At 52.2% G+C, this 16,352-nt stretch overlaps 5 protein-coding genes across 5 annotated transcripts; 3 read left to right on the forward strand and 2 right to left on the reverse strand.

Annotated features, from left to right (window-relative positions):
• Positions 1-795: 795 nt before the first annotated feature.
• CC1G_06384 (hypothetical protein) lies at positions 796-2,835 on the forward strand (the record flags this gene model as incomplete). The annotated part of the gene is made up of 5 exons (XM_001836247.2): positions 796-1,153; positions 1,203-1,547; positions 1,656-2,332; positions 2,385-2,486; positions 2,542-2,835. 5 exons carry the CDS (start codon positions 796-798, stop codon positions 2,833-2,835), a joined length of 1,776 nt encoding a protein of 591 aa, XP_001836299.2.
• Positions 2,836-4,720: 1,885 nt separating this feature from the next.
• CC1G_06385 (hypothetical protein) lies at positions 4,721-7,322 on the reverse strand (the record flags this gene model as incomplete). The annotated part of the gene is made up of 6 exons (XM_001836248.2): positions 4,721-4,795; positions 4,861-6,156; positions 6,212-6,357; positions 6,418-6,782; positions 6,841-7,013; positions 7,206-7,322. The coding sequence occupies 6 exons, from the start codon at positions 7,320-7,322 to the stop codon at positions 4,721-4,723; spliced, it is 2,172 nt and encodes a 723-aa protein (XP_001836300.2).
• Positions 7,323-8,466: 1,144 nt separating this feature from the next.
• Positions 8,467-9,284, reverse strand: CC1G_06386 (hypothetical protein). Its single transcript, XM_001836249.2, has 5 exons — positions 9,254-9,284; positions 9,066-9,197; positions 8,913-9,003; positions 8,742-8,860; positions 8,467-8,688 (listed from the first exon to the last, which is right to left on the reverse strand). Exons 1-5 carry the CDS (start codon positions 9,273-9,275, stop codon positions 8,636-8,638), a joined length of 417 nt encoding a protein of 138 aa, XP_001836301.1. The 5' UTR covers positions 9,276-9,284; the 3' UTR covers positions 8,467-8,635.
• Positions 9,285-9,481: 197 nt separating this feature from the next.
• On the forward strand, positions 9,482-12,729 carry CC1G_06387 (hypothetical protein; the record flags this gene model as incomplete). Its single annotated transcript, XM_001836250.2, has 2 exons — positions 9,482-9,865; positions 9,934-12,729. 2 exons carry the CDS (start codon positions 9,482-9,484, stop codon positions 12,727-12,729), a joined length of 3,180 nt encoding a protein of 1,059 aa, XP_001836302.2.
• Positions 12,730-13,261: 532 nt separating this feature from the next.
• On the forward strand, positions 13,262-16,343 carry CC1G_06388 (thiamine pyrophosphokinase; the record flags this gene model as incomplete). Its single annotated transcript, XM_001836251.2, has 12 exons — positions 13,262-13,395; positions 13,454-13,465; positions 13,532-13,582; positions 13,644-13,703; positions 13,768-14,390; positions 14,442-15,096; positions 15,484-15,554; positions 15,602-15,674; positions 15,724-15,822; positions 15,871-16,011; positions 16,059-16,170; positions 16,222-16,343. Exons 1-12 carry the CDS (start codon positions 13,348-13,350, stop codon positions 16,341-16,343), a joined length of 2,067 nt encoding a protein of 688 aa, XP_001836303.2. The 5' UTR covers positions 13,262-13,347.
• Between the last annotated feature and the right edge of the window lie 9 nt (positions 16,344-16,352).

A 16,352-nucleotide genomic window follows, 5' to 3' on the forward strand; every position in this document is an offset into this window, starting at 1 on the left:
TATTGACTAGCAGGCGGTGTAGATAGTTAAACAACAAGACGATTTTGAACATCGCATTCTGGCTGTGTTGCAAGGATGAGATGGAGAGCTGAATTTAAGAGTGGTGTTGTTTGTCGGTGTTATTGTGGGGCAGATCGCCCCGGGGACTTGTGACGAAGAACTGCAAAGGTTATTAGGACCCATCACCACATGTCCACAAACTCCCGATAGTCTCCTCACTCTTCCCTCTCGATGCCCTCAGTATCGCCTAGGGTTATCTTCATCGCTGCCCTTGCCGCCAATCTCCTCATCTGGTCCAGGAGTCGGTATGCACCAGGCCTCGGAGGCCAGGCGCAGCCAATCTCTGGTGTGGCCCTTGCGAAACGGGCATATTATGAGCTGACAGGGATCGGAAACGTCGATGCATTCGACGAGGAGGGTCACGAGGTACGTCCCAAAACTCAAAAGATCTTGCAAACTAGCGCTCATTGCAGGCAGTGTCGACCACTTTCAATACCAGTCGCGTTGCAATGTCAACATGTCAAAGACCTTTGCCCGGACAGCGACACAGTCCTCGGAATCAACTACCTTCGACACTATTATTGCACAAAGCCACAAATTCGACCCCTGGCATTCACAGGCCTTCTGGTTTGGCTGCTATTTCTGTTCTCAACGCTCGGAATCAGCGCCTCCGACTTCTTCACCCCAAACCTGGCTACCATCGCCCAATTGCTCGGTCTGGATGAAAACGTAGCAGGAGTGACTTTCCTGGCTTTTGGAAATGGTAGTCCCGATGTTTTCTCAACCTTCTCTGCAATGAGGGCTGGTTCCGGAAGTCTCGCCGTCGGAGAGCTGTTGGGTGCAGCGACCTTCATTGTGTCCTGCGTTGTAGGCTCCATGTGCATAATCAAGCCTTTCCACGTCCATCCTGGCCCTTTCCTGCGAGATGTTGGCTTCTTCACAGTTGCCATCACCGTCATGTTGGTCATACTGTGGGACGGGACAATACATCCCTGGGAGAGCGGGATGCTCGTCATCCTTTACTTGTTCTACGTGATAGTCGTGGTGGTCAACTCTTGGTGGGACAGGCGTAGGGAGAGGATACGTGCACGCGAGGCTTTGATCAGAAGTGAATACCAGGAAGACGGGATATTCGAACGGTATACGGATAACCGTAAGTACATCCGGGTTCGTATCCTTTCTCATGTTGATGTCTTCTACAGCCGTCCCCAACAACAGCGATACCCTCAGAGTGCAGCCCACGACTTCTAATAGAGGGCGTGCAATATCAGCACCAGCCCCTCCGCGTTTACAAACCAACCTCACTCCTCGCCTTTACCGATCAAGGTCACCTTCTCCCATACCGTCACCGTCTCATCACCAGCTTCCTTCCTTCTCATTGATCGGTGCCCTTGAGTTCCGTGACGTGGTACAATCACTGCGCAGGGAAGCTTCAGCGTCCTCCCTCGGGATTTTTGAGTCTCCAATCACCCCGTACGCCGGTGGCCATTACCATTCTCCTTATTCAACAATTCGCAGGGGCCGACGCTCGTCGCAATCGAGCCAAGGTGAGGAAACGTTAGACGGCGTTCCTCTAGGTGAACGCACCCGCCCCACCTCACCGAGTATACAATCCATCACACCGCGTCCCTCTTCCTCAAGGCTTCATCCCACAGAAACAGGTGGAGATTACTTCGCCGGAGCTGTACCAACGCAGAATTCTGTGCCCTCCATCCTTCGAACTCCTGCTTCGCCCACCAACTCCGAATCGCACGAAGTGCTCTATGTTCCTCCAACGAAAAGACAACGCATTCTGGACGTGTCGTGGCACATCTTCCATACTTTATTCCCGACATTGGCTCACATCCGTGAACAGAGTCTGCTCGGGCGCATCGCCAGCGTCTTTGCTGCCCCGGCTGTCTTTCTTCTCACTGTAACCCTCCCTGTCGTCGTCTCGCGTCACGAACATGGTCGGGCAGGGATCGAAAAACCTGCAATCACGCTCGAGGAGGCGCCTCTAATCGATTTCGAGGAGGAAGCTGTAGAGCGGGTCCTACTTGCCGAGGATGAGGTGCAAGAAGAGCTGCATGAACTGACGTACAAGAAGTGGTTGATGGCTACCCAATGTGTCCTAGGCCCCTTGTTCTGTGTCATCGTACTTTCCTTCGGGAAACCGCATCTCGGGCTTTTGCTCGCTGCGGTTCTGGCAGGGTTTGCATTAGCCATCCTTGTGATCGCGATTGGCGGGGATGGGAGCCATGCTAGTGGAAAGATGCTGCGGTGCTCCATGGGCTTCTTGGTTTCCATTGTGTGGATTATGGCCATCGCTGATGAAGTCGTAAACGTCCTTCAGGTATGTGACTTTGGACTCTGCTTCGTGGCCTTGCTCACTCTCGTTTTTTTAGACATTTGGCATCGTGTTTGGTTTGTCGGATGCCATCATTGGTCTGACCATCTTTGCGATGGGCAATTCGCTCGCTGACCTTGTGGCAAACATGAGCGTAGCAGTACGTGCTCAGTCCTTGGTGGATCCCCCTCTTTTACTCATTCACCTCCATCCAGGTCTTTGCTCCCATCATGGGATTCTCTGCCTGCTTTGGTGGCCCCATGTTGAACATTCTCCTCGGTGTCGGTCTCGCAGGCACATACATCATGTCGCAAACCAAGGAACCATACGAACTTCACCTATCGACTACTCTTCTCGTCAGTTCCGCAGGCCTCCTCACTCTCCTCGCTGTCACCCTCGTCTACGTCCCCCTGAATGACTACTACCTCTCTCGTCGCTGGGGTATCCTCTTGATCATATCATACCTCGCTATCATGATCACCAACATCGTCGTGGAGATCAGGTCATGAGAGGTTATCGGTCATGGGAGACCGAGACTCGCGCACTTAATGTCTACCATATAGACTCGCAACTGGATCATATGGACTCTTACACATGTTAGTTTTGTGTCGGCCATTATCTACTACGCATTTGGGTAACTTATTTACTTAGCTTTCGAAGCATCTTTTCCATCTGTCTCTTAAAGTGACCGCATGGGCGATTGCGAATCTTGTATAAATGGACGATTATCGGAGTCTGGGGGGTCACAAGGGGACATGAGAAGGAATCTGAGTGTGTCCCGCGGGCATAGGAGGACAGATTGAAAGTAAAAGGATAGCCAACAAGCCGACAGGAAGGGGATATACATAGTTTCGGCAGAGGCTCGCGGTAGGAACACCGTTACTCTCAAATCTAGAGCAAATATGACAGATGATCAGCCCGAGTATAGTCGGCTTGCCTTGTCATGAAGGGCGAGTAAGAGCATTTGTTAAAGTACCGGTGGACGTCGGATGCATGTGCAGAAATGGGATCACCATATAGGCCTGCACGTAAAGATATGGATAGTAGAGAGCGCCAACGGGTGCAGGACCATTGGCAGAGTGGCAGTCGAGAGAATTCGCCAAGCGACGGCTCTGGGAATTGATATATCGATACTCGAGTTAGGAGGCCGAAAACGTTGGACAGTCCGCGCTTGCATGCATTCCTTTGTCAAACTTGCAAGCACCTGTCTGCCCGGAGAAACCAGAAGCAGGATCTGAAGTTCGAGCACGACTCTGAGGCTCCACGGAAGAGAGAACGGAGGGACGCCACGAGGGATTCGAAACATCGTGAGCCAAGTTTAGATGTAGTAAAATCTTCCCGAAGGACTATCTGAATCCGCGTGGGCCAGGTATGTCGGTATAGGACGTCAGCTCATGAAAGCTATGTATAAGGACAGTCATCCCACTGGCTGGAGATCAGAAAGATGGCTTACCTTTCAACGGAAATTAAAGCTGTCGATGGAGGAGAGCCTCGCGGTAACAATGATAGAGCACCCCATTACATAAAGCTAAGTATAGCAGAACAGAAACCGAGTTCGCGAAGCGGAAGGACGCTGACGGAGAGCGGCATTGACATGCCAAAGAACTCTGGCCGGCGAAGGGCAATAAACGCGCGAAGAACGAGGACTTGTACGTGAAGCGGTTGTTAAAGATAGGCTCGGAGTGATCTGCTTTGCGGCGCTGAGGAATGAGTATTTTAGTACTTACTAGTGTGTTCTAAAATCTCCAGCTTTCGTAAAGAGTAGTAGCACCTTCCTTCTGGGGTTAACTATAACGGCAAGGAAGCTTCGTTGGTCTGGAACTTATGTACATGTCGAGAAACGAGGGGTGGCGAGATGAGATTACACGAAAGGGTCGAATTGTCGGAACATCGCGCACGTGCGCACAACCACTGTCTCATCACTTTGAAAGATGGGCTCAAACGTAGGAACGTTCAACTTCTCAAAACGTGGATCAACATTTTTGGTCACCAGCAAAGAGTAAGATAGCATCTACAAAGTACAGCGATGATGAATGCGTAAGTAAGTTACAAGTACACAGTGCAGGAGAAACGTCAACGTGCAGATTGTCAGTAAATAAGAAAGCAGGCGTGATTGAGGATGAGTCGAGAGAGAGTGAAACAGAGCGAGAGAGAAAAAGTTGCAGACCAGTCAGTAATGTATGCGTAAGTTAAGTTATGATGATGATCACGATGTATGTTTTGTGGAACGAGACCACCGTTCCATGAGGATGAAGAATAGACCGAGAAACAAAGAAACGCCAGTCATTACTTTGAACTGCAAAAGCACCATTGAAACCCCCTGAATTAGAACCGTGTATACGTGGTTTGCTGTTTGTCGTGTGTCGTGTTGTCATTCGTGACGCGCACCCGGATCTAACCCTGGTACGCAAAAGAGACGGCGCCATAGAGACCCTCCTCCCGTCCCAACATTCCATATCCATGAAGGACCTGAACACGGGAACAATGTCGTCAGTAACCGAGATCTATAAATAGAACATATGGCGCAAACTCACCTCCATCTTACGCGCATGCCAACCTACACCACTGCTGACATTTCCGTTGGCGCTCGAAAGTCTTTCCATTTGGACGCGGAACGGGTGGTCCTCGGGCAAATCCCTTCGAAGCACACTACCCTGGCCAGACCCAGCCTCTGCAACCCAGCCCGAAGCAGTGTCGACATACCAGCCACGACCACCCTTGCTGCGGATGATGCGCCATGCGCCTCCACCAGCTCCCAATTGATTCAGCATAGCGTTGGAGAGCTCGATGACGCGGAGACGGGTGGGTGCGATGGCTGGAGCAGACGCGCCTGAGATACTGAACCTGAATGGTGGCGTGCAGAGGGGGCGGATGATCTTGTTATGGAGATGCATGGAGGCTTGTCTAGAACCGGTAATATCCATGTCGGGGGAGGTGTTGATCAACGTAAGGACCTCGACATTGGGAGCCTTGTCCAAGATAAACTTGGAGATGGCGGAGAGGTCGAGCTGAGTAATATGAGAGAGACCGAGGGACCGAAGCTTGGGGAATGGTTTGGCCTTCTCGAGCATACCAGGAGTAAGTGGAGCGCTGGACAAATCGAGATAGACCAGCTGGCCGTTGGTGAGAGCGGGAGCGCGTGTGATGATAGCCTCGAGGTCTTCCTGGTTGAGAGGAGAGACGTAGGTCATGTCACAGTACAAGTTGAGCTCTGTTAACTCGGAAGTAACAGGAGAATCGACAAGGAAGCGCCTGATGCTCTCACTAGAGAGCTTGATGCAACGAGCCAGAGCCAGAGACTTGAGGCGAAGGGTAGGAGAGGCACCAAGCATATCGAGAATCTCCGATGTGATGCGAGTACCTGAGACATCGAGATGGGTGAGGTTGGGGAAAGCCAAAAGGAAAGGACCCAAGTAGCCTGCTGGTGCAGACTTGACACCACGCATCCCCAGTCTTCGCAGACCAGGGAAGGTCAATGGCTCAGCCATAGCTGCGCGAGCGAGACGGTGACGACGGTTATCATCATCGTCTTCCTCGGTCTCTAACTCGGGGGGTGCGAGAAGATGAGTGCTCACGAATTCCTGGAAAGCATTGACAAAAACGGGGCTGATGCAGCCAGTAAAGTCAACTGCCTCCAAATCTTTACACTCTCTTCTTCTCTCCCTATCTTCCTCTTCGATCTCGCACACATCGGTGATAGCACGGCCTCGGCTAGGGCGTCCTCGACCACCGGAGGGTGCTCCACGTAAGAAGAGTTCATTGAGGACAGGCAGGGTGAGTGCGCCATCCATGTACTCTGTTGCGCCAAACTGGATCAAATTTGGAAGCTCCTAGAACGTTCGTGAGCAATTGCGAAATATCACGCCAAGCCGACATACTACGCACCTTGAGAACAGCCTCGATTCTTTCACCTGTGACGAAACGGCTATTGACACCTTCCTCTACTGATCGACGCATGCCAATAGTGCGGAAGTGATTGAAGTCGAGGTGACGCACGAAGCGACCTGGACGGGGATCGGTAGGGCTAGGGACTGGAAGGGCACAGACTAATCAGCAGACTAATCATGGATGGGAGAAGTTGAGTTACTCACTGTACATCCCGGGGTTGCGCTCTTCCATTGCATCCCGAATGGCATCGCTGATGGAACGGACAATCTTCCAGCGGGCGGGGGACTTGCTCTTGGGGCGGAGTCGACGGGGACTGGGGTTGCGAGAGGGTATAGGTGACAGCAAGTCGATTGAAATAGAATCGTCGGGAACCTGGTCGTCGTCGAGGTCGTCGCGCAAGCTCTCCTCGAGCTTGAGGACCTCCTCCCTGTCGTGGAAGGAAGCTATGGCTGCGTCGGTGGCGGCCTTAATGGTTTGGTCCAAGACTGTTTCGACTGTTTCTCGTTCGTAGTTCCAGGCGACTTGTTCGAGGAAGGCTAGCCATGTTCGTGGGAGCCGGACTTCGACCCTGGAGAGTGGGGTTAGCCGTGGAGACTTTTTTTTTGAGACAAGGAGAGAATACGGACCTGTGCCACAACCAAGGCTTTGCGGCCTCATGCCAGGCATGGTTCACCAAGCAAAGGCTAGCGAGAGTCTTGCGAGCCTCTGGCTCTGACCAATGTGCTGGAGGAACGGCTGAGGGATGCGCAGTGGGGATGCCATCTGCGACTAGGGGGGGGTCGAGGGTTGGTTCTGTTGGCTGGAGGCCCGAGGTATAGACCTGAGCACATATGGCATAGAGAATTTCTTGGGGGTATTGAATTCCGGGTTGAGATTGAGCAGAGAGTATGGACATTCAAATGGCGATTTTTGACTTGAGAAGGGGATGAGAGTTGAGGATCAACCAACGCAAACTGTTTTATATAAAACATCTCGCCCTTTTTAGTCTCACGCGCGCGATGTGGAGAATGATCCAACTGCCTTTTTCGGTCAGTTGGCCGAAACACTGGGGCCGGATCTTCTCCTCCACCCCCCCGGTCTTTTGTTGTTCCAATATATTTTTCAACATTACTATTATTTAAATCCCTCATAGCTCGCACCGTAAAGGGTTCACGTCACCTCTCCGATGGATTAAATTCCCTAGTCTCTCCTCGTCACACCTGTATCCCCTCATCTGTGTATGTTCTCCTTCCCCTCCGGCATATCTCCAAGGGGCTAGAGTCAGTCTAGAGTTCTGATCAGTCATCCACATGAACCCCTCTGAGAACCTTGGAGGAATCCAATTCCTATGTTAAACCCCCCACCCAGGGTTCTGCCGTCGTACATCTCTTTCCGAGACTCGTGTCTCCCCCTCTTCCCAAAATATCTCACAGCTGTTCTACCGCGATCTAAAAACAGCGCGAACACCCGTTGGTCGAAGAAACTCTATCGGGGTGGGCCACATGATCACCTCTCATCAGAACTCGACATCCACGACATGCCTTTCCGAATCCTAGCGCACGGGCCTGTCTCTCGAATGACACCACAGCATGCGACATACACAATCTGCATTCTGGAATCCGAGTCTGTACCCCTCCGTCATAGATTCAGATGTACACCGCCTTCAGTAGTACCCTTGCTCCGACGAATCTTCGTTGCCGATTCCGAAGTGTACGCAAGGTATCGAGACCCTGGTCTTGACATTGTTGACTCAACTGCGCATACGAACCTAGACCTACCTACCAATCGCGATCCGACCTCCCAAACAGCATCCTTCTTGGCCTCTCTAGCCAAGCCCTGCAAGGAGTAAACCGGCCTACTTCGGCACGGACAGACGCTCGTCCCATTGGCGCCTAATCACCGAGATTCCCTTCATGGGTTTCCCCAACCAGAGTCAGCCAATTCAACGGAGAATGCGCTGTAAACAAAACATAGCAATGACGGAGCAGTCGTGAATGTTCAAGGCAAAACGCTAGAGAGCTTCAATGTGATGGATGTGAAAGAGGTCTGTTGTGAATTCGGATGGATCTTCTTGGTATGTAGCCCTCATGTCATTTAGCATTCCCTTCTTTCGATCCACGCTTGCCTGATGGATCTTACTCGTCATGCAAGACATGATGCATGATGATTTGGTTAGACAACGTATCGCGGACTTACTCGTCCATTGCCGCTGTAACTAGGGGTGAAAGCGACTGTTTTTCATCTCGCCTGTGTAATGAGCTTCTCCCGAAAGATATGAATAAATGCGCGTCGTATCCCGCTTAGCATTAAACCCTGAGCGTACCCCAAAAAACGTACATGTAGATAGGATGTATCGTACAAACAAAATACATACTAGATCAGAACGGGGTCATCAACACGCGCGCTCGCCTGCATCGACCAAGCCAGCTGGCAAGCACTAATTCATGAGCGGACGTAAAAGTCGTACTGGAGGAACATCCAGGCCAAGCTGGTAGCTATACGAAAACCGTGAGCACACCTTGCACGCGGAAATGAAGGGAAGACTAACTTGAGACGATGACTGGGCTGATGACACCAGGATTGATTGAAGCAGTCCTGAAAATGAGCAGCTCGGACGAGAAGTGTCCAAAAGCGATCAGGTAGGTGAAGAAGGCCATGTCATATATCCTGAGGGAATGGAATAAGTGAAGAGAGCACATGGGAAGGGGTGCGCCCGTACACTTTGTTCGTAATGTTGTAAGCGGCATATGCTCGTACGACGGCCGAGGTGAGCGTCCAAACTGCAAAGGTACGGGCCTGGAGGGGAGTAACTGGAAGAAAAAACGCGCTTGAATACGTGAAGAACGCGTGGTAGCGACAGCGCCCATCGCACCTGGCTGCGGGTTCTTATTGTAAATTCGACGTGTCAACTTGAGGGTCACAAAGTTCTGGAGTGAATTGAAAACAGCAGTCGCTGCAACCACGAGCTGCCAATAGGCAAGCCATCCTTCAGACTGGGGCAATACTAAGGCTTCTGTTAGTTTCGTGGTTCGACAAAATATGGGAGTAAACGATAATTACGGGCAAGTATTCGGTCGGCCATTGGGATGAGCGCTGGTACAGAAGAGAAAGCAAACATGGGGAATGTAGTGAATGACAGGGATTAGTCATCGGGTATCAGTGACTATTCAGGTACAGCGCCAACAGAAGGTCTGTTGTGAAATTCGACTGCAGCCGGGCTCAACTGGGTAAATGCCTTGCGTTGGCGTCCTCTAGGTTCGCCGTCGTCGCCATCGTAGTCGCGCAACGATGTTCGACCCCGCGCTGAGGCCGCCCTCGATTCGTTCCGTAGCGAGCAACTCGAGCATCACCAGTGGCCTGTCCCGACGCTCCAGGACGCGTAGACGTTCCAAGACTGTCACTGGTGGCGCCCCACCGCGACCAGACGATATCGCTGCGACACCAGTGTCAGAATTGCCCTACCTTGACGCCCCAATCGTCAACGGACCCTTCGCTAGCGCCTCTTCATCCTCGTCGCTTCCTATTCGGCCCCCCAAGTCCCCACGCAGACCCGACTATGAGCTTTCAACGCTCACAACCGCAACGACACCCAGCTCACATGGCCTTGACCTCCCAAACACAGCAGAAGTAACCATGGTCGAACCCCTACCCTCGCCTCTTCTCGGAAAATCGGTATGTTGATAGATCCCTGCCAACCTATGCCGCCCTAGTTTTTTCTAATCTGCGTTTGACGAAAACAGCCAAAAGTTACAGAGCTAGATACGACGAAGCTGTCATCTGCTGTCGTACAATCAGGCTATAGACCACCTCCCTCGGCCTTCTCTCGCGACCCTGCCTTCACTCCTCATGTTCGCGACTCCATTTCGACCCACCAATCGGGCACTTCATCGTCCCTGTACCCACCGTCTACTCCCACAACCTCGACACGTCCGGACACGCCCCCAACTCCTCGCTCAATGTCCCGCCTCGACTACCTCGACCATCCTCTCAGTCCTGAAATTAGAGAAGTAAAAGGTTTCGATGGTGACGATGTGGCGTATCGACTACAATTGTTGGTGAAGAACAACTACTTTCTACCCCCGGCTCACTCGAAGCCCTCACCCGCCGACTTTGCCGCAGTGGATGCATCGTCAGGCAAGAAGCCCGTAAAATCTTCAACCCCCGCATTCCTCGACCTCTTCCGTGTCGTCAAACCCAAGTCTAAACCCAACACACCTCCGACCGCTTCCCCCAACCCAGATGCTCCCCCACCCATGCTCAGAACCACGGCGGACTCAATAACGACAGGGCATCTGCTCCGCCCTCAACAACACCAGCCCCGAACATCTTCCCAGATCCCCCGGACGTCACCCCAGCCGAGAGGAGGCCGCGTGGTCGTTGTAAGGGAGAAGATGGAAGATTTGGCCGTCGCAGCTAAACAAGCCGAACAAGACCTCAGGAATAAGGGTTTGGATTTGGTGCAGCCCCCGAGTTTGGGGGCACTGGACGACGTGATAGACCCAACGGACGCCGTCGATGTACCACTCCCATCGGCCTCTTACCCCTTTGCTGTTCAAGCATCTGCCTTACACGGCCTGGGCGTCCAGGACTCAGTTGGTGCCGCTCTTCTCGCCGACCGACTTCCCCCGCCCAAAGGGTCAAATATGTCCTCATCTTTTGATATTGATGACGATTGGCGCAAGGCACTCCTCCACGAAGCCGTACATCACTCACTTGACAACACCCCTGATGCATCCTTTTCCCATAACCTCGGCGCATCGACCCCTGTTCTCTCAGGTCGGTTTCGGTCGAGCTCGCATGCACCGACGCCTACATTCGACCGCGACACGCCTCCTCGAGATGTACAGACGCCTCCTCAGATGCTTACAGCGAAACCAAATTCGCGAGAAAAGCCACGCAAAAAGATACCCGATCTGGGGAGGAACGAGGAACACAGACCTGCACCGTTGGATCTCGACGACATGAGGAGGGAGAGTCACTCTTCCAGTGTGTTGCCTCCAAGGGTGATAACTCCTGTGGGACCCATGACGCCGCTCGCCCCTCCCCCGCGGAATCGATACATCACTCAACACTCGAGTAGTTCGCAAACGAACTTGCCTTCCTCCCTACAGGACTCGGAGCCCCCACGTTCAAACAGTGCGGCGTCTTATCACACTTTACGCAGAGCAAGGTCGTCTCCACTGTTATCGGATCACGATGCCCTTCGTAGAGGACTTGTCATGACGCCTCCACCAGTTCCCAACTCTCGACTGGTTTCGGCAACTACAATGACGTCTTATGATAACTCGCAAGAACGGCCTGATAGCATTACTTCTGGTTCTTTCTATACAGATGACGATTTCGACGACGAAGGTCTGCCGCGACATTCATTGGCACTTTCAGCCGTCCATGGGGCTCATGGTCGGCCTTCGTTATCAGAATATTCGCAATCGTCGCTGTCGCCGACCACGTCCGCTTTCCAGGATGCTTTGAACCGCAACCCGTACTATTCGAGTTCTATGTCTAGCCTTCACCATTCGCGTGTCAGCCTGGAGCAGCGCGACCGAGGTATTCATGGACCTGGCTTCCCACGCGACTCTACTCTTTCACCACCACCGCCTCGAATGTCGTCCTCACTTGCGCATGTCGCCCTTCCCCCACCACCACGTCCCCGCAATTACCCGTATCAACATCGATTCGTGCCCCGACCACCCTCTGATACGTCTTCACTCACAGAGGCAGGTTCACTCCATGGTCCTGATGATGTTAATGAGACGCTTAGGTTTGACGAACCTGCACCAACCTCTCCTGGACTTGATGGTCTGGAACAACCACGGGATATGCCTGACATACCACGGCTATCGCTGGACAGTGATGCTCACCATCCTATCGTTCCAAGTATCAACACTGGAAATGAACCCCCCTCGGACACGTCCTTCTTCGACACTATCCAGACGCAGCCAAATGCGATGGACGATTTGGACTCTTCCGATGAGGATGAGTTACCGCCCCCGCTTCCGCCTCCGAGTCCTCGGATACACGAACTTGACAGTCGAACTCGCGCAATTTCCGTCACCTCTTCCAATGGGTCTCGGTCCCCGCTGATGAGGCAGCAAAACCATTCGCTACCCTACGTCGCCCGTGCCAACGAAGCTTCCACTAGTTCCAGGTTCTTGCCGATCGGCGGAGGGGGTGGGGGGTCGAGCATACCAAAGCAGGGAGTTGGGAATGTTCCTCCAAAACCTCAGTACTTCGCGGATAGGAAGAGCGACAGTGGCCACCCAATGCCCTCGGTAGCTTATTCCATCATTCAACACTCTCAAGAGCGGCTACCTCTGTCTTCGACGAGCATAAACAGCGATCACAAAGAAGCGCTGGCGAAGCCCAGGCCTGCGACCGCGAGTCAAGCTGTCCCGTCATCCTGGAAAGCACAGGAATCCTTGCGCAAACTCGATGGGATGCTCCTCCAGCATATGGAAGCTGAGAAAGATACCATCAAAAGGATAGCCACCACCGTCAAGCAAAGCAACCCCGCTCCCCCTTCACCTTTTCCATAATTTGGACACATCCGCTCGCTACCTTGATTGCTTTCTGTCTTTTATCTTTATCAAAACTCTATACCATAACCTGGATACCACACATCGCGCAACTATTGGCTTTTTTTCTTTCTTGCTTTCGATCTTTCCGATCTCCGCATCGATTAATTTTCTTCCTTCATTGCTTTCGTTTTGACCTGGGTAGTTCCATACACACAAACCATCCAACTTCTATCGACCGTCGTACTTGGTAATATTCGCTCTTGTGACCTGAACAGTGGTCTCGTCTTTCTCTGTGCAAAGTGTACCATAGATATCGCTTCATACCGTTTCTTCTCCTAATGTTGGACTATAACCATTCTGTCGTACAAGCTGGAAAGGTGAAATATACATGGAAGCTGTTCTTCGGCCGCGACCCTGAGTCAGTGAGAGTAGTGCTGTATATAGGCGCCAACACGTGTACCGCGTTCTGATGATGAGACTTGCCAGAAGGAGTCAAGCTGAATAGGCCTACTTTGGCGACTCGTTTCCTTTCCTCTGTTCAATTCAAATCGCATCACACCAGGTGCCCACTTTTCTCTTTCCCAGCGCCTCGCTTTCTTCCCGCTTGACCTTGCACTGTGACAAACCACGTTGACCATGGACAAGTACAACGAGAGGCCGTATTACCCCTATTCGTGGCACCAGGTATGTGTCCGTCGAGCTGCTGCGTATGCTCACCGCACTAAATGTCCTCTATGTCTAGTCTCATGATCAGGTATAGTAGTCCGAAGCATGTATACGGGAAGGATAAAGGTTAATGAAAGAGATGTACTATGAATAGGCGACACTGCTGCTCATGGTCCCTCACGACACCCAGGACGAAGACCTCTCGGTATGCTCATTCCGGTCCCGGCATTCGCATGACCAGCAGTTGACTGGATGTTGAAAAACAGGTCTTGATAGACCGAGATTACCTGGTCGTTGGAGTCAAGGGCCACCCGCCTACGATCAAGGTACGCCGTACACCGTCGTTTCTGCGGCCTCCAGTAGACATCTCAATCGTTTACTCGGGAACAGGGAAAGCTCTACAGCGCTGTCGATACAGCTAGCTCGGTGTGGCAGCTCGAGCCTCACTCCTCCAGGCTGTCAGCAAGAGACAGGACCATCTCGACGACTTCAACAACTTCGACCCAGTCCTCGTATGCATTTGTCTCGGACCCTGATATCTCCAGTAGCTTTGCGGCTTCCTTGGAGGTCTCTGATGCTGAAGATGGCTACTTCTCGAGTGCGCCGTCACCCACGGTTCTCCAAGGTGAACTTGAGCGAACGACGGCCGGTGGTATTCCCCCCAGGCGAAGGTTACCCTCCAACATTGCCTCACGCTCGACTTCTCCTGGACGGGCCATATTCCAGAACATGCAGATAGCCTCGTCCTTCTCCTCGCTCGAATCCCTGCATTCCCCGCAATCTGGACGACTCTTGACGATCCACTTGGAGAAGGAGAAGTCCATCATCTGGCCGTCGTTGATTACTGGTCCAGTCCCCGAAACCATGTCCCCGACGTTGACGAATTCGGTGGTCTTCAACTCGAGCGAGGAATTGGAACACCAGTACAATATGGACCCGACCAGCCTGGCCCTGATCGGACTCGAGTACGCCGATATTAGGAAGAATAAAGAAGAGGCTTTCGAGTACTTCTTGTGAGTGGTTCTATCCTTCTACATCGACCGGGACTTGACTTCTTTGCGCAGACGAGCATGGCACCAGGCCCATGTGCCCTCAGCAACTATGCGCTTGGTCTCTCTGTATCTCCCACTCAACGCAACCGAGACCGTTGAAGAATTGGAACCCGAGGAACAGCCAAAGCGGGGCTCATTCCCCTACTACTTCCAATGCATCGGCGGGCTCAAAGGTGTCGCCCAACTTTACCTTGAAGCCGGCCTCCTGCACCTCGAAGGCGCCGCCTCTACCCTCCTCGCCGCCTCCTACTCCAGCCTCTCCTCCCTCCGAGTGCCCATCCAAACCCAAACCGGCACCGATGGCGGAACAGAGGCTTGGAAGCGCGACCGCGAAGCCGCTGCCAAGTACTTTGAGCGTGCGCGTGCTCTCCAACCTGACATGGACGTTCCGACTATCCCTGAAGACAACGTCAGCGCAATCAATAAACAAGAACTCGACGTTCAGATGCCCTCCATCGATCTCTCAGACTCTGTCACGCCCGAAAGCATTGGCACATCGGACCCTGCGAGTGATCACGAGTACCCGACGATACGTCGAAGACAAAAGAAAACGGAGATGGCTGTTGTGGAGAGGACGGAGAAGTTGGCCGACGATATCGATAGCACTTGGTATTTGTACATTCCGGGGTTGGTTGGCGCTGGTACTGCGCTGTTGGTTCTGGGTGTGGTGGGTGCATTGAGTCTCTCAAATTGGTCAAGGCGAAGTCAGAGTTCCTGAGCTGCTGACGGTCCCTGGATTCTGACGGCAGTGGCGACTGGAAGGACTGACCTGGTACTAACACTGGCTAGTACAACCATTTCTACGGAATTACGAATGTACAAGACGATACGAATTTGCATTGATCTATCATAAAATGAACTATATACCTGGTGGGATGATCGAGGCCCCTGGAGCGCTTGAGCAGTTTCCCTCTTTACAACAACCGTGATCATGACGTCCTGGAACGTAAAATTCCTTCAAGCCACCAATGATGTCGAGAGCCCACGCGCACTGATCATACTCAATCAGCCTTTCTCCTTCAATCTTCTTCGTCGCTTATGGGCGTCTTGTCAGTGGAGGGCCTGTGCAGATGGTGGTGCGAACCGCCTGTATGACATCCTCCCAGATGATAAAACCCGGCTCCAGTTAGTGCTCTATTCGAATCAAGGCGACCCCGCTGACATGAATCCAGATATCTACCCAACCTCATTAAGGGAGACTTGGATTCCATTAGGCCAGATGTTCGCGAATTCTACGAGAAACACGTACGAGGAACTTTCGCTGGAATGAACTTGATTGACAATCATCCAATAGAATGTGTCTGTGGTTGAGGACGGCAGTCAGTACGCTACGGACTTGATGAAGTGTGTCGACGCAATCTCGGAGGAAGAAGAGAAAGGACGGCAACCTCAGGTATGTATTCTTGTTGTCCAAGTCAGGAAGGCTACTTAGCAAGACTAGAACGAGGACATCGTCCTGCTCGGTGGTCTCTCTGGGCGCCTAGATCAGACAGTTCACACCCTATCCTATCTCCACAAACTTCGTAAAGTTCGTCGAGTATATGCAGCAACCGATGACAACGTCGGATGGGTATTGGATACAGTATGCATACCTACATGCTATCGTATTATCGTCTGACGAATTCTTAGGGAGAACATGACATTGAAGTCGACCATAACATTCTTGGTCAGACCTGCAGCCTTCTACCAGTCGGTATCGACAGCACCATACTCACGACGAAAGGGCTGCGATGGAATCTTGGTCGGTCTTTATCTCTATATATCACAAGTCCACAAGTAACGTCCTCCTCAGACAACGAGCCATCGTCATTCGACGGATTGGTCTCAACCTCAAATCATTTGGTCCCAGGAGAGAACGTTTGGATTAGAACCACCAAGCCCATCTGGTGGACGATGGAATTGAAGAACATCTAGTTAAGAGGT

Source organism: Coprinopsis cinerea (assembly GCF_000182895.1).
Source record: "Coprinopsis cinerea okayama7#130 chromosome 4 map unlocalized cont3.4, whole genome shotgun sequence".
Taxonomy (NCBI): Eukaryota; Fungi; Basidiomycota; class Agaricomycetes; order Agaricales; family Psathyrellaceae; genus Coprinopsis; species Coprinopsis cinerea.

Coding starts and splice junctions, on each gene's coding strand:
- CC1G_06386 (XM_001836249.2), bottom strand. CDS start 9,275: ATGGCCGACCGAATACTTGCCC. Junction 9,004..9,065: donor CAATAAGAACCCGCAGCCAG/GTGCGATGGGCG, acceptor TTTTTCTTCCAG/TTACTCCCCTCCAGGCCCGT. Junction 8,861..8,912: donor TACAACATTACGAACAAAGT/GTACGGGCGCAC, acceptor CCATTCCCTCAG/GATATATGACATGGCCTTCT.